This window comes from Saccostrea echinata, unplaced genomic scaffold (assembly GCF_033153115.1).
Source record: "Saccostrea echinata isolate AGI-Se365-2 ecotype Australia unplaced genomic scaffold, CSIRO_AGI_Sech_v1 ptg000030l, whole genome shotgun sequence".
Classification (NCBI taxonomy): Eukaryota; Metazoa; Mollusca; class Bivalvia; order Ostreida; family Ostreidae; genus Saccostrea; species Saccostrea echinata.
The window spans coordinates 9,872,903-9,894,418 of NW_026889779.1; the positions used below are offsets into that span (position 1 = coordinate 9,872,903).

The 21,516-nt window shown below is 33.4% G+C and overlaps 2 protein-coding genes across 12 annotated transcripts; one reads left to right on the forward strand and one right to left on the reverse strand.

Annotated features, from left to right (window-relative positions):
• The first annotated feature begins 141 nt into the window (after window positions 1-141).
• On the forward strand, window positions 142-12,590 carry LOC133197248 (outer dynein arm-docking complex subunit 4-like). Of its 11 annotated transcripts, XM_061333187.1 has the most exons (16): window positions 142-374; window positions 832-963; window positions 1,077-1,230; window positions 1,635-1,696; window positions 2,604-2,618; window positions 3,881-4,049; window positions 4,279-4,491; window positions 4,762-4,969; window positions 5,112-5,198; window positions 6,042-6,238; window positions 6,696-6,920; window positions 7,239-7,304; window positions 8,766-8,813; window positions 10,994-11,104; window positions 11,787-11,819; window positions 12,315-12,588. In XM_061333187.1, exons 1-16 carry the CDS (start codon window positions 240-242, stop codon window positions 12,347-12,349), a joined length of 1,890 nt encoding a protein of 629 aa, XP_061189171.1. In that variant the 5' UTR covers window positions 142-239; the 3' UTR covers window positions 12,350-12,588. The 11 variants fall into 11 exon arrangements, with proteins under 11 accessions (XP_061189171.1, XP_061189169.1, XP_061189172.1 ...); XM_061333185.1 differs by lacking the exons at window positions 10,994-11,104; window positions 11,787-11,819 and adding an exon at window positions 9,024-9,932 and having other exon boundaries at window positions 12,315-12,590; XM_061333188.1 differs by lacking the exon at window positions 11,787-11,819.
• On the reverse strand, window positions 12,438-18,168 carry LOC133197250 (prolyl 4-hydroxylase subunit alpha-2-like). The gene is made up of 13 exons (XM_061333196.1): window positions 17,800-18,168; window positions 17,505-17,662; window positions 16,874-17,211; window positions 16,737-16,788; window positions 16,447-16,592; window positions 16,128-16,304; window positions 15,968-16,014; window positions 15,734-15,839; window positions 15,576-15,623; window positions 15,429-15,464; window positions 13,298-13,366; window positions 13,032-13,101; window positions 12,438-12,834 (listed from the first exon to the last, which is right to left on the reverse strand). Exons 1-13 carry the CDS (start codon window positions 17,985-17,987, stop codon window positions 12,758-12,760), a joined length of 1,512 nt encoding a protein of 503 aa, XP_061189180.1. The 5' UTR covers window positions 17,988-18,168; the 3' UTR covers window positions 12,438-12,757.
• Between the last annotated feature and the right edge of the window lie 3,348 nt (window positions 18,169-21,516).

Sequence of the window (21,516 nt, forward strand, 5' to 3'; positions counted from 1 at the left end):
GAATGTTAAATGATGCTTGACAATCAACTTTTTACAATATTTGTGGTATTTTTGCGTTGTCATGGCATTGTGTACATCTTCATTCGGAGTACTGCATTGTGGACTATGAAAGAGAAGAAGAGTCTAGAGGAGTTCCGACAAAGCAGGTACCCGTTGTAAACAACACTTGGTAACGGCAGGAATTAACTTATTAATCGGTTTATTGAATAGTAATCCAGATTATCACAGATTAATTAATTATGCCGCGAAGAGGGGGAAGTGACAATGGTTCTGAAAACCAGGAAATGGTTGGGACATTCGAAACACTTCGTGATGAAGGAGAACACTTTGTTCACGTCAAGCTCTGGCAAAAAGCAATCGACAGCTTCACTAGGGTATAAAGTTCTTGTATTCAAATTGTTTTCTTTTATATCTGCTTACTGGTCGTTTTTATTTAAAAGCTTTAACTTATTTAAGTGGATTATAATATTAGTGAAAGTTATTAAAATATTTTTGTTTCTCCTAATCCATCACCTGATCATGCGCTTTGGCAAATATACTTCATTTGTGATCATGCAACAGGGATGATGAAATGACTCTGTTAGGAATTGACCCACATTTTTGGTACAATAGCCCTGTATGCTACTTATGAACTTACTAAGCAGTTTTCATACATGTATGTTGTCATACATATGCTTTAATGTGACTACATGGTCTGAAAATTAGGTATAATAATCACATTCACTGGCAAACAGAATGTAGAAAAACTTTGCTGTACCTTATATGAATGAATCTAGACTTTGTTCTTGCTTTGAGAAATTATTGAATAATTTTTTTATTATTTTTTCAAAGGCCATTGAGATGAACCCAGAGGACAAGAAATGTTTTGTCACACGATCAAAATGTTGGTTACAACTAGGCAATGCAGAAAACGCTCTCATGGATGCTGAGGAAGCACTACGACAAGATAAAGAATATATTCCAGTAAGCTGATTACAATGAAATGTATTATCTAAAAAGTACTATGATGGGCTTTCTGCTACATGATAAGTGCAACAATTCAGCTTTTTGATAGCTTTTGTTGAACTTATTTGCAGGGCCTGTATCAAAAAGCTGAGGCTATGTATCAGTTAGGGGATTTTGAAACAGCATTAGTGTTCTTCCATAGAGGTCACAAGTTACGACCAGAACTTCAAGAATTTAGGCTTGGAATCCAGAAAGCACAGGAAGCCATCAACAACAGCATTGGGCGTAAGAATGTGTATTACTAGCTAGAGTGTCCAGTGTTTTATATCAACTTTAATAATAAAGTACACGTAACTTGTGAATTTCATGTTTATGAGATTAAAGCCTAGAGTATTTCAACTTATCATTTAACATTATTGTTAAAAGTTACTAGCTTTGAATTCTTTCCCCTCCTTTCCTATGGGACCCCCCCCAAAAAAAAATGTATGCAACAAAGTAAAATATTATATATATATATATATATATATATATATATATATATATATATATATATATATATATATATATATATATATATATATATATATATATATATATATATATATATATATATATATATTAAGATTATAAGATAGACTATTTCAAACTATTAATTTTATAACAAACATGATCATGTAATTTTTTGATAGAGCCTGATTCAGTCAAACTGACAGCAGAGGGTGACTTGACTTATTTTTACAAACAGGAGGAGGTAAATTTCTAGTTTATTTTCATCTGACTTTGTTTTTATTGTTGTTTCTTGTGAGCATGATTATATTGTGCTAGAAATTTTCTGAGAATTGTGCATAATCAGATTTATATTCTCAGCTAATGAAGAGACAAATAAAATAATGTTTAAAAATTGAGCAAAATGCATTTGTTAATTTCAGGATATTTAGACTTGTATGCAAAATTTTGCTGATGAGATATCTGTACCAACTCACTTATTTCATAGTTGAACATTTTGTATATATATTTAAATATTTTTCTTGTTTGAAATTGAATTTTCAACAGTTATTTCCAGTGGTAAATTGTTTTTTTTAATGGGACAGGGTTGTGTTTTTTCAATGCAGACTTATAACTATTAGTATTAAAATATAAGATTTTATCTGAATGTTCAAAATTAAATGGATGAAAAAAGTCAGTGCATTGGAAATACATATATTCAAACATAACTGAATGTTTTGCAGTGTGATACAAAATAAATCGAATGAAAATCTATATATATATATATATATATATATATATATATATGAAAATGTAAATACTACAAAATACTGACAGACATGTGGAAATGGCATGGAAAAGAAAATAGCATGCTAATTAGCTTTAATTCCTTCAGAATGTATAAAATTTACATTTCTAGTGCAATGCATCATAGTCATACATGTAGTCATTCATCCGAAAAACAAGTATTTACCCGTTTATCCATAAACTCACTCTCATTGACATTTTGCATAGGTCAGAAATGTGTAATCAATAAGAGATTTGCAGTGTTCCACTAATGTATCTCTATATACACAGACAAACACACTAAAGAATCTGTACAAGCTTGAGCATGTTTGATCTGCTGTTGTTTGCTTATTGTATGATCTCTATAAGCATGTTGTATTGTATAGGATGAAAAGGCCAAGGTAATCAAAGAGTGTGTTGTAGAATTTCCTGTCAGTTTATATCTTGCTTTCTCATTCTCTGCAAGCCTATATTTTAGAAAATATATTGTAGATGTAGACTATATTTTGTTATCTTAAATACTGATATATTATTGATATGTTCATAGGAAAATTGTAGAGAAACATGTCATATGTACAACTACAATGGCATTGAATCCATTTAGTTGTCTTCATTTACTTATAAACAATAATATATATTTATACATATGCACAATAGTAAATACTATGTATTTAAGCTAGGGGAGGGGGTATTGAAAAAGCCTCTTTTTTGCAATCTACAGTTGCAGTATTTTTCATTGACATAATTATTACATGTATTTGATATCACCCAATAACTCTTAGAGAGTGAATAATTTTTTAAGCACAGATTTACAAAGTAAGCAATGAGAATTTTACTCTCTTATTGAAGCATGATGATTCTTTGTACTATAGACAACTTTAATGTGGTACATATTTTTTTAAATTCATCACACTTTTCACTTTTAAATTTTATAACATAGAAAGTCATCTTGAATATCACAGCCATAAATTTATGATTCTTTGTTCATTTTCTTTGCTGTGTGTTGTGATTTAAAATTTCTTTCTTCCCTTGTTTTCTCACAGGCCAAGAAGGTACTTGTATCATTTATTTCTCATTCAAGGTTTAGGTGGATTTTGGTTGTGCATTTTTTCTTCTATTCAATCCAGTTATATCCTTGCACCAGACTCAGTCAAAAGAATAGAAACAGTCCTTTTTGGTTCTCCATGGTTTCTCAAAGTTCTCTGTCCTTGGTGGTTTGGGATTACACCAATTTTCCAAAAGCATTTTATTATTATTTTTTTCAATATTTTCAGCCACTGTCATAAAGCACCAATGAAAAGATAAATCAAATTCACCCATTGTTTCTGAATTTCAGTCACATTTATTTTTACATATCTGCACATTTCATTTGGTTGAAATATTAACATAACTGGTAATTTAATGTTCCAACATTGAGATGAATGAATTATTGGTAACTATATATAGATATATAAATCATGATCTGAAATAATGGCTAGGTGAAGGCTTTTAGAAATGCTTATATATAGTAATGTATAAACTTTGTTTGTTAATCTTAGGTGCTTCACAGCATTTTCTTTTTTCACATATGCATCCGAGTATATACGTATGTACCCTGTATATCTATAAGTTTCCATGACAGATTTTTTGTTCCTAGCTTAATCATAGTTGTATGATATTTCAGGCCAAATCAAAGAAAACTGGTGGTACCTATGGAAAGCCTGGGGCCAAAAAAGAGGCAGCCAAAGAGAGACAAAAGCCCCAGGGTGGTGGGGACCAGAAAACCATCAAACAGTTGCTGGGAGAACTGTACGGAGACAAGGACTTCCTGGAAAAACTACTCAATGAGGACAGTATGTATCAGAGGAAGTAACGATCAGTTTAAATTTTAAGGATGATAGAAAATACCATTGAAGATAAATATGTTTAAATTATGTGTCATTTTCTCCTCCATATTTTTCATGCATTTATTTCATGCTATTTCTTGCATGAGTATATAGCTAGTGTACTTTACAGGCCTTATACTGAGTAAAATAGTCTCTCTTTTTTTTTTTCTTACATAAGTTGTTTTTAATTTGCAAGGTTTAACAAATGACAGCAATCCCACAAACAAAGGCATAAGGGAAAAGATATATGATGGATTGGACTATTTAAATGCCAGAGCTGACTTCTGGCGGCAACAGAAACCAATGTATGCTCGTAATCGTGACAAGGATAAGCAGAGAAAGAGTGCCAAGGCACGAAACCAAGACCCCACCAGCTATCTTCTCAGGTGTCTGGAGGATATTGATGATGGTGGGTTGCATTAAGTTGCATTCCCAAAAACTGTAATAGAATTTACCTGTCTTTGAAAAACATACGGCATATTTTCAGAAAAGATTCATTGAAAAAAGTTGCCTAGTGACAGACAATACTGTTTTATTAATTTTTTTAAAAATATGGAATTAAATGCCTTGGTAATAGAAAAAGCACGGGTATTTTTAAGTGTCAATTGCTTTTTAATCAAAGACACTGCTATATACATTATACTCTGATACTATCAATTTACTCGAATATTTCTGTTAGATCAATCAAAGGAAAGATATGAGGAAAGTTTACAGAAAGCCAAGAAAACTCTGAAGACAGTGGAAAACATGAGTGAAGATCAACTGCAGAACAAGGCAGAAATCTTAGCAAATATCCACAGTCAGATTGGAAATGCTTACCTGGAGCTAGGAAAATACAATGAATCTCTTAAACATCACGAAGAAGATCTCAGACTCGCCAAAGAAAAGTAAGAGAATCTACATATATTGTCAAACCACGGATGTTAAATTGATTTTTGATTTCTTGTTAAACAGGAATTTTAATTTCTTTATTTCTTAATGTATTCATATTATCATGTATGATATTAACTCTATGATTCTTGTTTGCAGTGATTTGGAGGATGCCTCTTCTAGAGCTTTGGATAACTTAGGAAGAGTATATGCTCGTAAAGGAAATTATGAGAAAGCCATAGAAGTGTAAGTTATCTCAATTAAACATTCTCTCCTTTGTCCATAGCAGGAATTTTACCCATTTTTGAGAAGCACTGTTTTAACTTTTATGCAGAAAATTGAACTTTTTGTGAAGTAAGTTATGTGTGGGGAATTGCTTTTGTAATCACTTATATCTTGGTGAATGGCTGAATAATTTCATTTACATGTAGATGTTATGAAGTTTATCATTTCCACACTTTGCTTTCATTGTAGTATTCTTGAAATGTGGGTAAAATAGTGTGATTAAGACAGTTACATTGTAATATAACAGGGTGTACAAAAAACCAGAAAGAAATTGACCTAAAATCAGTATTTCAGTATAAATATATTTATAGCATTTGTCAATATTTTTTAGAGAAGTACTGACCTATTTACATCAGAGTACTTATATCATAAAACTTCAAGAAAATCTTGATTAATTGGCTAAATTATTATATTCAGGGATGACTGATTTCCAAATTCACTTCAACAAAAGTTTAGTGGAAAGGGTTTTTGTACACTCTTGTCAAAGCATGTGCAATAATTAAATATATTTCATTGATTATAATGAATGATCTGTAATGTCATATGTATATATATTCATACCAACTGATCAACTGATAAACATGTATTTATGGTATACCTATACAAAACAACATAATCTGAAACAGATTTACTGTAACTATATTAATATATTAATCAACTGCAATACTTATTTGTAGGAAAAACATAGCATGGAAACTAATTGCCTAATTTACTTTAAAAAAACGATATTGCCAATTATCTACATTATCATACAATGCCTTTTACTTTATGACTTACCGGTTAACTCTAAACTTTGATTTGTAGATGGCAGGAAAAATTACCTATGAGTAAATCTCCACTGGAGAGCACCTGGTTGTACCATGAAATTGGTCGGTGTTACTTAGAATTACAAAAATGTCAGGACTCCCGAGATTTTGGAGAGAAAGCGATACAGGCAGCAAAAGAAGCAGAGGATGATGGGTGGCAGCTTCATGCTAGTGTCTTAGTAGCTCAGTCAGAGGGTTTGTACTCATATACAAAGTTACATGTTTGTCAGTTAATGAATGATGTCTTCACTTTTGAAAATGTCTCATGATAAAGGGTGTGTATTCATTTAAGGATTGACTTTGGTATAAGAAAGTTCATGTTTCTGAAGTCGTGAACCTAATTCAACATTTCAAAATTTGAATTAAATTTTTATTATGGTGTTACAATGTACATTCATAGTAAGCTCCTTTTCACAGAAATTTCTTTAGAAATTGTAATTCATTTTATTCTATAGGTTTATTGAATAACCTTAAATTGGAAAAAAGATTTTCACTACATTTATATGTATCCATCGTCGGAAACCCATGGCCAATCTCGCATACGCTTATTGATAAGCGTATGTGAGATTGGCCATGGGTTTCCGACGATGTTATGTATAATGTATCACAAAGAATTAATAATTGACTAAGACTTTGAATTCCTTTCTTACAGTTAAATTAGGAGATTTACAATCAGCAGCAGAATCATTTGAAAGATCATTAGAACTGGCTAAAAAACTTAACGATGGCCCAGCAGAGGCAGCCATTAAAAAAGCCATGGAGGAGGTTAATAACAGGATAGTGCAGGGAGTGAAGGAGGGAGATGAGAAGGATGAGGACGATAAAGGGTCCACAAAATCAGGCGGGGACAGGAAAGGGGCCACCAGTCAAGCCTCAGGTAATTATAACAGCTAGTGATTTTCAAACGTTTGAATTAAAAGAAAATTCAGTTTAATTTCACCAATTCATTTTTCACTCATTCAAACCAAAATTCTGCAGGCAAACCTGTGAGTTGAATTTGTAATGCAAATGGGAAAAAAAAATTACCATCCAATTGATTTTACTTAAAAATTCCTTGGTTATTTTATTAAATTCCAAATCAAAGGAAAGAAAGTTGTTAATACAAAACTTAGTTATTGCCCCCTTCAAGAAACCTTAACCTATAAAATCAGCCATCACATCTGTTATAAATATTTCTTGTTTTAAAATTACAAAGATAAGGGAAATGAAAGTGATCAAGATGAAAAGAGGAGTAAACATAGTAAAGACGATGAAGACAAAGGTATTATACAGGGAGCAGTTCTGTAGCCACCTCTGTGTTGTTTTGCATCTTATATATCTGGCCATATCTATATATTTATACTTCTCTGTCAATATTTTGTGTCAAAAGTACTCTTTCCTATCAAAGAAGCATTTTTTTTGGACATTGAATTTCAGTTTGCACCAGTTATTTTGCACTGATATGCTTTAAAGTCAACTTTGAATTTCGTAGAAGTTTTACAATGGGGGAAGGCATTATTGTAGCACATTGCTTTGGCATAAGATTTACAATGGAGTAGGGTCTGTCTTCATATGCTTTTTTGTGATTATTCTGTTTGTTTAAGTTCAAACTATATTCAGTTAGTTTTGAAATTATAAATGGGTGTTCATTAAAATGTGTGTTTATGATTCCCAGTAATTTTTAGTACCAGGATACATGCACTGTGAATAATGGTTTTACCATGAAAATGTGCAATTTGTTTATCTCACATAAATTTACACTAAGAACATGTACAAGTATTTATTTACCGGTACTAAGCTCATTTATTTGACTTAGTATAAATTATTTAATAGAGAATAATATCTTTATTAGATAATCTTAAAATGCTGAGAGTTTTAGTGTGCAATATTTTTTGTACTTTACAAAAACAGAGTTTACATTGCATGAAGTGGTACATCAGGAAAGTATAGATGTCAACATATTTAAACGTATATTGTCATTAGCGTAACAGTATGTGGACACCTCTCATCTCGATAACTGAAATACATCTGTACATGTGTTTTATTTTTTCATGATCAATTTTGATAAATTTTCATATGTATTAACGTTCCATTGAACAATACCATTACAAATGGTCCGTGATTTCTATCATAAATTATGGCAACAAATCATGCTTCAGTTCCATATCTTTGGTAAAAGTGATATAATATGGCCACTTTTAACAACTAAAAATGTTAAAGATACTGGGATGTTATAAGGGAGTTAATGAACTTTGGCACAAGTGTTTGTTCAGTGCACAAACTTAATTAATGGAATAACTAAAATTTGCAACTGATAATTATGCTATTTTGCATGCTAGATAGATACTGCAGAAAATTTAGGTAGAGGTGTATAAATATTTTATGCATGATTTATTTCCCCCTTTTCCAGATTAAAACCTACAAAAAATATACATGATGTGTTTCTACATATGGTCACCATTAGTTAAATTAATGTATTCACAATTTTTAGAATATACCTTATTGGACCAAAAATAATTTCATTGTGTGAAGGAAACATTCCTTGCAATTTCAGTCAATGAGCTTTACTGATTATTAAATTAAGGGAATTTGAATATGTTCCTTTTACAGTTATGAATGAACCATAAAATCTGGACACCTATAGAAATTAACCATCATATGTGGTGTATGTGTAAAGGGAAATTATTGTACACAATGTAAGATAAACTGTTTTGTAACATTTGTTGCCCATGTTCTTATTAAGACAACCGGGACGAGGATTACCCTGATGACTTTGAACAGGACCAGCAAGGTGATTCATCATGTTGTATCTCTGTTGTCTTTCTCTTTTCTCATAAAAATTTCTTCTATGGTATCCTAGATACTTTAATAAGACTAATCCTTCCAATCAGTAAATCACAGGTAGCTGATAACAGGGAATAAAATCTAGATTCACAGTGAATGTTCTGTACCACTTTTATTTTGATAAAATCTATCTTAAACTTTTTCTCCTGGATATCAGACAGTGACAGTAAACCTGGGTCAAGGTCAAATTCAAGGTTATCTAAAAAGCAGAGCACTGAATCAAAGCCAGAGGAGAGCCCTGTCACAGAGGACAAGCAAGACAAGCCCACAAAAACACCAAGCCCTGAACAGCCACAGCCTGTTTCCAAAACAAAGTTTACCACAAGTAAACAAAAAGAGAGTAAGAAAGGATCTGATAGCAGAAAAGTTAGCAAGGAGTCTCAGAAGTCCACAAAAAGTGGTCAGACTAACAGAGGTGAACCACAGAAGAAGACTTCAAAATCTTCCCTCAAAGGAAAATCAAGCCCTCTAGCAAAAAGGAAATCCACCCAAGAAAAGAGGGCATCAGTAGACAAGAAGGAAGGAGCAGAAGACAACTCAAAGAGAGGGGAAACAGATGATGACAATGATGAGATAAGGAAAGTTTCAGAAGCCAACTCGAAGGCTGACTTGTTTGAAGGTGATGACAAAAAAGATGATACTGAAAACAAACCAACAGAAAAGATAGAAAAGAAGCCTTCTAAAGAGGAACAAAGAAAGAAAAAATCCTCTGTCAGTCCTTATGTTCAAAGTACAAAAAAGACATCAAATAGCAGCACCAAAAGTAAAAAGAACTCTTCATCCAGCAGTGAAAAAAAGGAAAAGACCAAACAAGAGGAGGAGAGAAAAGAGGATGAGCCTGAGGAGGAATCAAAGGTAGATAGCAAAGAGGAAAAGGAGGAGGAGTCATCAGAAAAGGAAACTAAAGAGGAAAAGGAAACTAAAGAGGAAAAGGAGACAGAGGAAACACCAGAACAAGGAAAATCAGATGATAATGTAGAGGAAGAGTCAAAGGACAAGAGTCCTCCCCAGGAGGACATTGAAGGAAAGGAAAGTAACTCTGATCATAATGTAACAACTAATTCTGGTGAGTCCCTGCACCACAGGCATGGGATGTTGTGATACAAGAAGCATGACATTAGGAAGTAGTTCTATCTCTGTTGTCTTCATTCTTAAGCATATTGTAGACAAGAGGCACTGCATGTTTGTACGGTGAAGACATGCCAATATCTGTTCATACTTGCAGTTTGATTTTGCATGAACAAGTTCATTTTTGTTGTATGTGCTCATATCTGAATGTGGTACATGTACTTGTGGGGTTTTTTTGCCTTAATTTTTTTCTTCAATGTTGTGATAAAAGGTACATAGTGCTAAATCATGAAAGACAAAATTCTTTTGTAGAGTGAAAGATATATTACTTTACACAGAAAATGAATTCCTTTTCAAATTCCTCCTTAGCTATAGATTTCAAGCTACCGACAGCTGCCAGGTCTAGCCCCAGACCCACCCCTAGTCCTCGCCCACGTTCAGTAAGCATCAGAGACCCTCCCGAGTCTGAAGCAGGCTCAAAGGGAGGTAATGATGAAGCTGGATCAAGAGGAAATGTATCACATGCCAAGAAAACTCCCTCCCCAGTGAGCAGAAAAGGAATCCAAAAAGTAAATGGGAATGGTACAACACAGAGTCCAGCCGGAAGTGTAAAGAGTGGTCAAGAAACGGGGAATCTTAAAGGTTGATAGAAATGTGTGGTCTAACGAGTGATTGGTTCATCTAATGGAAAATTGTGATTGTCGCAACAGCTATGAATGTTTGGGTTGATTAATTTGATGTGCAGCTTTCTTAAAATAACACAATGCTTGTGAAGTAAGGAGAGGAAAAGAAAATGCATGCATGACCCCTTGTCTTTTCTAACCTTTGTAGTCTTTGTCTACATCTTAATAAACTGTAGTCTGTGTTCAGTATAATGTTTATTTTATCCAGAATGATGCTCTGTATCACTTTTATTTTTATCTTAAAGCTTATACTGTTTTAATTTGTAATAATGTACATAAGTAAATGTATGTTTTATTTGCATAACCTTTATAACAGCAACTTACATGATGTCTTATATATTTATCAACTAACATTTCCCTACAAATTTACATGTAGAAACAAACGTACAAATGATCAGCGAGGAAGATTCCGCAGTACCACTAGAAACATCCGAAAACGATTCTAAAGTAGAGGTTGAACCGTACGATACAGAAGCCTCGGAGAAAGGTCAAATAGCACCTCCCCCTCCCTCTTTCTTCTCCTCCCTGATCTCATGCATGTGTCTCATGAACCCTTTAAGTTGTTTATCCCATACTTCATGTTTCAATAAAATTATACCGGAATCCCTCTTAAGCATGTGCTAAAGAATAAGCTTTACCACCACGTTTTATTTTATGAGCGCCATGTCTTGCTTGTACAGTTGTATAAATGTTATTTCCTATACCAGCAGGGATGTTACAAAAAGCTAAAAAAAAAAAAAAATGATGTGTTTATTTTCTATTCCCTCTATCAATTTCAAATATAACCAGAAAGAAACATTTTTAAAATATGAATATAACATACACGGAGTTTCCTCTTGTTCTACACCATCCTCTGAAACATATTCTTGTATAAAGGTTCCCTAAACTCTTATGTTTCCAGACTTTCAGGATATGGAACACAGGAAGCATGTACATGTATAGTGTATACCAAAGCATGTTACTTACTGTATAATATAATAACCCACACAGACTTGCATGACTTTTCTCTTCTTTTATTGTTTACGTTCGTAACACAATGTTAAAGTATTATTCTCTATGTATTATGTTTATGAAAAATTATGTGAGATGATTTAAGAGCTCATTTTAAACGGTTGTAATTTTTATATTTTTTTCACGGTAGCGTGACTGTTCTAATTTTCTTTTTTCAGGATTAGGATATTCCCACCCATTTGAAATCAAGAGTTAGCTTTATTCGTTATTTATATATGCATGTATATAACTGCATGTCGGGAAATAAACATATCCGCATAATTTCACATAATTCATTTTCATAATAAATCCTAATAAACAATTATATTACATGTATATCATATTATATGATGAATACTACTCCCTAAAAAAATTTTAAATTACAAAATCTTGCAAAATTAAACAATGACTGCTTACATAAACCAATATGCAATATATACAACTCATTTCTGTGAAATGTATACAGATTTTGCTTACAGTTTACGGGTATTCTATGCTTATTGACTGCCCTATACTTCTTTTTCAGCACTAATTTGTAACAAATTATATTAAATAATTTACATAACAGTTTTTCTGGTTGGATAAATATATTTAAAAATATTCAACTACAATTTCATTCTATATGCAGTTGACTTCAAATTTTATTATTTTTTAGCCAGCATTTGAATGTTATATTGGTACTATAACAAATGTGTATGTAATTCCAGATAAAGGCAAAGAAGAGGAGGCGCAGAAATCATGAGACAAGAGAAGACTTAGTGAGAATAAAACAATGAATGAACTATCCAAAATATCAGACATTTATTACAAATGTACTAAACAGATGGTTATAAGATTACGCAATTCTGATCACAGGTCAAAAAATTAATGATTATAAAGTTTTCCAACCAAAAGATTTTAAATACAATATGTATTGCTTAAGTAGATATTAATGCTATATATTGGACGCATTTTGAAGGTGCATTTTCTACATAGATTTTTGTTAATTTTTTCTGTGTACTTAGTATATATACATTTGATATATGTTTTAAAACCTGTTTACATGTACATGTATTCAAAATATTGCATGTGCACAGTCTACGCAATTTGTTAATAAATTTATAAGTATTTCATCCTTGTTCTCTGTCACACTTTGGCACAGTTTGATATCTCAGTAAAATTGGGGGACTCTCTGCTTCAAGGGACATATTTCTGTTGGAATCCTCTCATACAGAGTTTGACTACCATCTGTAATATACAAGAAATGCATAGAATAGACAAAATTTCAACCATTATGCTTGACATTAAATGAAGCCTAGAAAATGACTTTTTGAGACAGTAAAAAGGTGAAGCTGTCAAGTGAATCTTAATTATGAAAAATAACTGAAATAGTCATGGATATTTTTGTGAAACTTCTGAACACAACATATAGACCGATATCTTACACCACTGGGATCCGTAGTAAACAGGACATATCCCCATCCGTGCTTTGTATTCAGCAAATACAACATTGCCCTGAAAATGATAGATTTTTGATAAAAGGGTTGCAAGGAATGACTGTTCTTAAAAAATGTATAATATATATTTTTAGTGTACTAGTACCTTTCTGTCATTCTTTGCCAAAATCCTCTCTACCCTTGAAAGGTATTGCAATTATAAATGACAGAATTTTATAGATTTTTATAGATTTAGATAAATGATTTGAACCTACCTTTGTAACTGGTATCTTAATTTTGGACATGGGAAACACGAGCTCTCCCCCAACTGTAGAATCTGTAAGCTACGGGAACAACATGGAAGATTGAAACTCAGAGACTGTTGGTCATTTGTGTAGGTATATTTGTATTTAAAAACAAGCTGTGTTTGTGAAACACTGATGCCCCTCAGCCCCTGCCCTGTATGACAGCTTAAAGCAAAGGTTAAAGCTTCTCAAATTAAGTCAAGCTCCAGATCAAAAGATCAAAAATGTTGGTACCAAAAGAAAGGTCACTTCTTGAGGAATATACCTGTGAAAAATGAAAGCTATGGCACCAACCATTGAAAAGTTATGGCAAAGGTTAAAGTTTTTAGCTCACCTGAGCTGAAAGCTCAAGTGAGCTATTCTGATCACCCGTTGTCCGTCGTCCGTCTGTCTGTCTGTCCCTCCCTCTGTAAACTTTTCACATTTTCAACTTCTCAAGAACCACTGGGCCAATTTTAACCAAACCTGGTACAAAACATCCTTGGGTGAAGGGGAGTTTAAATTGTTAAAATGAAGGGCCAAGCACCCTTCAAAGGGGAGATAATCAAGAAAAGACAAAAATTGGGTGGGGTCATTAAAAAATCTTCTTCTCAAGAACCACTGGGCCAGAAAAGCTGAAACTTATGTGGAAGCATTCTGGGGTAGTGTAGATTCTAAATTGTTCAAATCATGACCCCCGGGGGTAGGGCGGGGCCACAATAGGGAATCCAAGTTTTACATTGAAATATGTAGTAAAAATCTTTTAAAATCTTCTTCTCTAGAACCACTGGGCCAGAAAAGCTGAAACTTACGTGGAAGCATCCTGGGGTAGTGTAGATTCTAAATTGTTCAAATCATGACCCCCTGGGGTAGGGCGGGGCCACAATAGGGAATCCAAGTTTTACATTGAAATATGTAGAAAATATCTTCAAAAATCTTCTTCTCAAGAACCACTGGGTCAGAAAAGCTGAAACTTATGTGGAAGCATCCTGGGGTAGTGTAGATTCTAAATTGTTCAAATCATGACCCCTGGGGGTAGGGCGGGGCCACAATAGGGAATCCAATTTTTTACATTGAAATATGTAGTAAAAATCTTTAAAAATCTTCTTCTCAAAGACCACTGGGCCAGAAAAGCTGAAACTTATGCAGAATCATCCTGGGGTAGTGTAGATTCTAAATTGTTCATATCATGACCACGGGGGGTAGGGCGGGGCCACAAAAGGTATAACAACGTAGGAAATCAGGTGAAAAACAGCAGGGCCAAAGTTACTCAGGTGAGCGTTGTGGCCCATGGGCCTCTTGTTCAAAAGTAAGTAGAACATCAAGGTCAAGGGCAAATGGTACCCAAGGGAAGGTCTTGTCACAAGTGATACACATGTTCCTGAAATATGAAAGCCCTAGAACCAAACATTCAAATATTATGGCCAATGTAATAGTTAAAGTTTTTTTTTTAAATAGGTTAACTCCAATGTCAATGGGCCAAAATTTTTGGTATCCAAAGAAAGGTCTTGTCGCAAGAAATACACATGTGAAGTATGAAAGCCCTAGCACCAATTGTTCAAAAGTAATGAACAAGAGTCAAGTTTTTCAAAAGTAGGTCAAACTCCAAGGTCAAGGTCAAAGGGTCATAATTGTTGGTATCCAAAGGAACTCAAGGTCTTGTCACAATTAAGGAATACACATGTAAATTATGAAAGCCCTAGCACGAACTGTTCAAAAGTTATGGCCAAGTTTAAAGTTTTTCAAAAGTAGGTCAAACTCCAAGAACAAGGGTCAAAGTTGTTGGCATCCATAGGAAGGTCTTGTCACAAGAAATACACATGTGAAGTATGAAAGCCCTAGCTCCATCTGTTCAAAAGTTATGGCCAAGGTTAAAGTCTGATAAAATTTAGCAAAAGTGGGTAAAACTACAGGTCAAATTTGAAGGTCTTGTCACAAGGAATACACATGCCATAGCTCTAACCAATCAAAAGTTATGAGTAAGGTTAAAGTTTTTGCGGACAAACAGACAGATGGACAAGGCAAAAGATATATGCCCCCGAATCTTCGAATACGGGGGCATAAAGTAATTTAAAATATTTTAAGATACAAAAATATATATACAGATAAAAAAGAGACTTACAAATGAAATGAAAACTCCCACAACTTGGTCTTTTTGCTGCAAAAAAGAAAATTTGATATTAGTCATGTTTTTTTTTTAAAATTAGTTCATTGCATGGATATCGGTAATACAATTGTATATTTTACATATATTGAGAAAATTCCTTACCACTACTTCGTTATCCATTAATTCCCCTTCCGTTCCAATATTAAACGTCTAGATAAATGTAGAATGAACATTTTTAACATAGGTTATAAATTGCCAAGTTTAAAGAGGAAATAGGCCACCATGATATAAGGTTATTGGAATTAAACAATTCTTCTTACCCTATATGAAAATAAAACAGGGGGAAAGTGACTTAATTTCATTTTTGAGAATTTTGTTTGTAAATTAGGAATCCATTTCCAGTAAGTCGTGTCATAAACTGCTGCACTAGAAAATACAAGACAAGCACATTAAAAAAAAATAAAGTCAAAACACTGAGAATAGTTTCGTAAAAATTGTTAGCCAGTATACAGAAAACATTTCTGCAATGTATCATGGTACATGTATATACATACTTATGTCTGACGTCTGAGTATCTTCTTATTGTTGAGGCATCCATCAGCTGGAAAAACATTGATAACTTCTCTTGAACACGGGGTACATTGTTTTGAAGTAATATATTTATCAAGAAAGAAGCAGTATTTTTGTACTGGTAAAACGACCCTGCTCTCGCACCTTTTTGTAACCCATGTAAGAGATTGCCATGGCGGTTCCATTATCTACCATATCATAAAGAACAACAATTAGGGGATGCCTGTTCACTACTTCCGCTTTGACATCAGATTTCATGTAAGGAACAGGGCTTCTCAAAGGAAAGTACAAGCAATTTAATCTCGATGATTTTGAAATTATCTAAAAGAATACAAAAAAGATCTATGATGCTCTTGAAAATGTAGATAAGTTAAACAAAATGAGACGGGCTTGTATAGCTGGTTTGCACATAATATATAACTGAAGTAATACAAAAGTGTTGTTCATGATTTTGGAATAATACCATTTTTTCTTCTGATCTACAGAGTTCCTCGTATAATCTCCTGCTCTTCTTTGATGGAGTTTTTGGCTTTAACTGAGCGGGATTACTTGAGACTTTGCTAGTCTGTAAGTATTCCAGGTTTCTTTTGGCAGCAGTGTTGCTTGGATCTATGATTAACAGTTTGCAAAACAAAGAAATAAGTTTATTCTTCGTAATCATGCGTACGATATTTACATTATATAGTATTTCCGTCAAGTCCTACAAAACAATTTTATAGCACTAAAAGATCGACACAAGAAACAAGGTCATACCAAGACGAAGCAAGTCTGATAATGTCGTTTGTGCTTCTTTGATAAAACCAGCCTAAATAACAAAACAAAGATTTCATTGGAATATTTTATAATGAAACCTTAAAGAAAGCAATCATCGGAATTTTCACATATAATACCTTGAAATATGCATTGGATAACAAGTGAAATGCCGCTGATGCTGATATTTGATCGTTGATATCAGAGATACGATTTGCTTTTACTTCCTCAACAATGTATTTTAACCACTCAATGGCATAATACATATCGTCCTTCTCATAGGCTGCATTCGCGATGTCGAAGGCGTCAGCCAAGGTAAGTTTTTCTAGAGGCTTAGCTTCTGCTATATCTCCACTCATGATCTGTTCTATTGTGAAGCTTTTATACCGTTGTAGAGCAGAAATAGTACTGGCAATGGTATCGAACACGTCTTTATTAGGGACATTGTCCTCTATGTTTTGTAATTTTACTTTTAATGCTGAAAGACAATGAAAAATTAAGTAATTTTTCTAAAGAATTTTCCATTTAAATGCAAGTGATCAAACAACAGGTAGATATATTATGGAAATATTGACAACTTGAATGCATTAATGGCATACGAGTAATGTAAACTTTATCTATATAGTCTCTGACTTCTCAGAATTGTGCTTAAAAATATCACATTTGGTACCCAAATTCCCGCTTATTTGGCACCATGTAACAGGGTCGGGCTCGATTTTTTTCCCCATTTCCATCTGTCTATATATTCATAGATCTATATTCAAACTTTACCCTTTACACATGTATCACTGTGTAATATATGTTGTAGAATTTCCCGCCAGTTATGGTAAAGTCGTCTGGTTAAATGAAATTGGTTGATCGGGTGACTGATGTACCCTACTACATTCCTGCCGACGTTTTTATGAATGGCTTTAACGTTTTCAAGCACCCTACAAAGAAAATTTCAATATATATGCACGTGTGTGTTCAGATGAAAACTATTTTTTTTCATAAAAATGCTGTACGGACTTGCTGTGCTTTAAAGGTTCCCCAGCTGAAATCATACAAAGCTTTGATCGATACTGACCCGGTTATGTTGGCTAACTGATGTACGTCTTCATCATGACTCCTTAACTCCTGCTTAACAATCAAGTCCGAGAGAGTTAGGAGTTCCTCTTCCATCCGGAAAAACTTCTCAAAATTCATAACCGTAGTAAGATCCTGAGATGCTCCAAACGAGAGAAACAAAACGAAGAAGATAAAAACACGGGCCATCTTTATCCTTTAGGTCTATAAGGAGTTATTCGCCACGTGAACATCTGTTGGCTCCAAGTTCTCTCAAGATGACGAGGGCGACACGTGTTGCGTTTTGTACATGGTCATCGATTTGGAGTGTCACTCTTTTACAAGGTGATGCGCAACGCCAATCGATGGGAGTATCGATGCAATATTTCCTCAATCACACAAAAAAGAATTATTTATATTTGTCTGATTTTGGTCATCAATCCCAATATTTGATTCCATGTTGGTTTATCAAACATCATTTGAATAACCACTGATACAATTCATGTACTTTATCTTAGAGAAGGGAATTCTGGCAAAAAGTAATGCCGTTCTTCCAAATACCCGAACAACAAGGGACTACAAGATATATGAACATTTGTACACATGTTTATTTGATTCAATACAGTTTTCTTTCTCTAACAGTTTTCAATTGTCAATGACTATATGACTTATTTTCATACACAAACCATATAAAATGAAAAAAATCTAAGTTTGATATAGAGGACACATTGTTTTAATCTAACAAATTGCATGAATCGCAGAAAATCGTTGCATTGTACTTCAACGCATTAAATAATAGTACGGATTTCAGCAAATAAAATGAAGTAGCGCACATTGTAGCTTTGTCATCAATTAAGTGTAAATTTACACACACACACACCCTCACACACACACATGTAGATTACATGTACATGCTATTCCACTTCACACATTTGACGTTACATAGTAGATCCAAAAGTAATTTGTCACAACTGCTATATGATCTTTAATAATCGAATGCTATCAACAATCTTTACATACTAATTCGCCTATCTATTTTAATTTTTGCCTCAAAATTTCATCAAGTTATATAAAATACTTTTCAAAATATTAATTAAGATAAACACAACGTTAGGCTTTGTCTATCGCAGCAAGGCAAGAATGTTATCGACGCCATGACGTTACTTTTTGGCACTTATTTTCAATTCATCTGCATGTCTTATGAAATCTCTCACGTGCTTTTTTAAAAATAATGTGGACTGATATTTTGCTATAAAGCGTCTTGTTTTGCGTTGTTGTATTAAAATTATTTGACTTTGTCCAAATATTTTTTCTGAAATCATTCCTTTCTGCGTAGATCTAAGTTCCGGATGAACTGAAAATGAGTGCCAAAGAAAAACCGCGACGTCATAACGAACGTCGGTACATTCTTGCCACGCGGAGATAGACAAGACCCAAAGTTGTGTTTATTTTAATGTTTTAAAAAGTACAGCATATGTCTGAACGAAATTCTGAGAGGTATTAGTATATAAAAGTTTGTTGACAACATTCGATCATTGAAGATTTAATAGCATGCAGTTATTACATTATTTTTGGACCTCGTAATTAGTTATTTAAACCTTCCTCTGAATAGAGTTTTTGAAGCCTTTATATCCTAAAAGCCCTATAGAATGAAGATTGTTTAGAGTACATATTTAGAAAAATATAGATGAGAAAAGTGATAATTTGAATAATAAAATAAAATATTTATTTAAAATATCTGGCAAAATCTGTGATTTTTGATAATTTAGAGCAAAACAAGCGAACCCACACAGCTGAAGGTAATATACTCTACTTGAGCATCTTTGAAAACTGATCGACGTTTCCGCACTCCAGGTATTTTTCTGTAAAAAGAAACTCTTATTTGAAAGTTGAATAGTTTCAAAAGAAATATTTTACTCTCTTTATACCATTAGTTGAACGTTTGTCAAATCTTCGATTTTTGTTGTAATTTATAACCATCTCCAATACTTAAAGATTGAAGGAAATTTATCTTACAAGAAAACAACAGTTTTCGATACTCAGTATCTTTATCAATACTTTGATTGCTAGTCCCTACTTTTTTAGATATTTGACCGAAATTGAAATGGCATAAAATACAGTTCTATTGGGGACAAGCTGGTACCCTTCATCTGGTATGAAAAAAGGTAAAAGAAGTAGTATTTATAAAACTAGTTTCTCTCTCTCTCTCTCTCTCTTCAGAAACAATTTTCGAACTATGTAATATGATTGAATATGAATATAAAACTTTTAATGATATAAATTACTTATTGTCTAGAAATAAACATGAATCAATGTTAAACACGTGTATGTCCTTTGGTCTGTTTTTAAAGAAATATTTGTTTAAATTCTGTCTTAACAATAGGAAATAGGACCAAAGTACCCTTGTAAGACGAAAAATCAGTAAAATTCTGAAGTTTTTGAACACATAGAAGTTTGTCTCTGAAAGAGGAAGTCACGATGTCTTTAATCGACAGTAAATGGTCAACCATAAAAAATAAAATATTTAATTCATTTTGCATCTTGAAAAGCATTTTTTTTTGCAAAATCAATTAGCATACACAAAAAGATATTCCCTCTCGAATGTAGCTCTTTCTTGTCTCAAACATTTTTATAGAACTTCTTTCAAAAATTTATAGAAATAAATGATGAATAAGATATGGCTATGAAAGGGTAGAGAGGTTAAACGTGGTTTCTTCGTTCTTTGGTTCCTTAATTCTCTGAATACCTCGATTTCTTTGGCGTGAAACTGACGAGGTTGTTTAGAATCGTCTACCACGATCTTTGCCCCCTAGCTCGTATTTCTACAAAGAACTGTGGTTAAAGGGGAAGAAAAAGTCATATTCTTTTTTGAAAATTGACTCTCTCAACCTACGAGGATACTTATTTGAATATTACAGTTTAGAAGATGGAGCAGTTGGTTGACCCATGTGACGGTACATATTGTCGCCCTGTATATATTGTCGCCGACAGAGGGGCGACAATATGTGCAGTGAGGGTAGGGACATATAGTCGCGATCGACAAAATGTACAGCCTTCGACAATATGTACCGATGGACGACAATGTGTGCAGTAAGGGTACGTACACATTGTCGCCGTGCAGGACGACAATATGTACCGTCACAATCGCGCTGCATGAAATAGCCTACAGACTTACACACCAAGTTAATTCACAAAAGTACAAAAAAATCCTCAATCAACCCTAATTGTAGGGCGACAATATGTGCACCGAGGGTAGGCACATAATGTCGCAAGCGACAATATGTACATGTATAAGTTTTCAGCCGGCGACAATATATGTCAATGGACGACAATGTGTGCAGTGAGGATAGGAGCATATTGTCGCCGACGACAATATGTACAAAACGACAATATGTACTGTCACCCACCCACCCCTATTGTGTGCACATTGGTCTTTTAAGATTTTGTCAAACAGAAAAAAAATTATTCATTAACATTAACCAATTTCCGACGCCTTCAACTAAACTTTTCTTTAAATCTACATATTTGTTTTGGAAATAGTATCAGGAAAAACACTGCTGTTTGCTATCTGTACGAGGTGAAATATACTCCTTCTGAGAGGGAAAACTCTGGTTTATTTACTTTCAATAAAAGTTTATATAAAAGTATCCCTTTTTATGAATAATTAACGGCACTCTTATGGACTAAAGATAAGTTAGAGCTTTAAGAGGCATTTTATACCCCTTCTCATATTGGTTTT

Excerpts from the sequence above, each read along its gene's own strand:
- LOC133197248 (XM_061333185.1), top strand. The coding sequence starts at position 240 with ATGCCGCGAAGAGGGGGAAGTGACAATGGTTCTGAAAACCAGGAAATG. Across the intron at positions 4,492-4,761 it reads TCTGGAGGATATTGATGATG|ATCAATCAAAGGAAAGATAT; the intron begins GTGGGTTGCATT and ends TATTTCTGTTAG. Across the intron at positions 4,970-5,111 it reads CTCAGACTCGCCAAAGAAAA|TGATTTGGAGGATGCCTCTT; the intron begins GTAAGAGAATCT and ends TCTTGTTTGCAG.
- LOC133197250 (XM_061333196.1), bottom strand. The coding sequence starts at position 17,987 with ATGGCCCGTGTTTTTATCTTCTTCGTTTTGTTTCTCTCGTTTGGAGCA. Across the intron at positions 17,663-17,799 it reads CAGTTAGCCAACATAACCGG|GGTGCTTGAAAACGTTAAAG; the intron begins GTCAGTATCGAT and ends TTTTCTTTGTAG. Across the intron at positions 15,624-15,733 it reads CTGTTTTATTTTCATATAGG|ACGTTTAATATTGGAACGGA; the intron begins GTAAGAAGAATT and ends ACATTTATCTAG.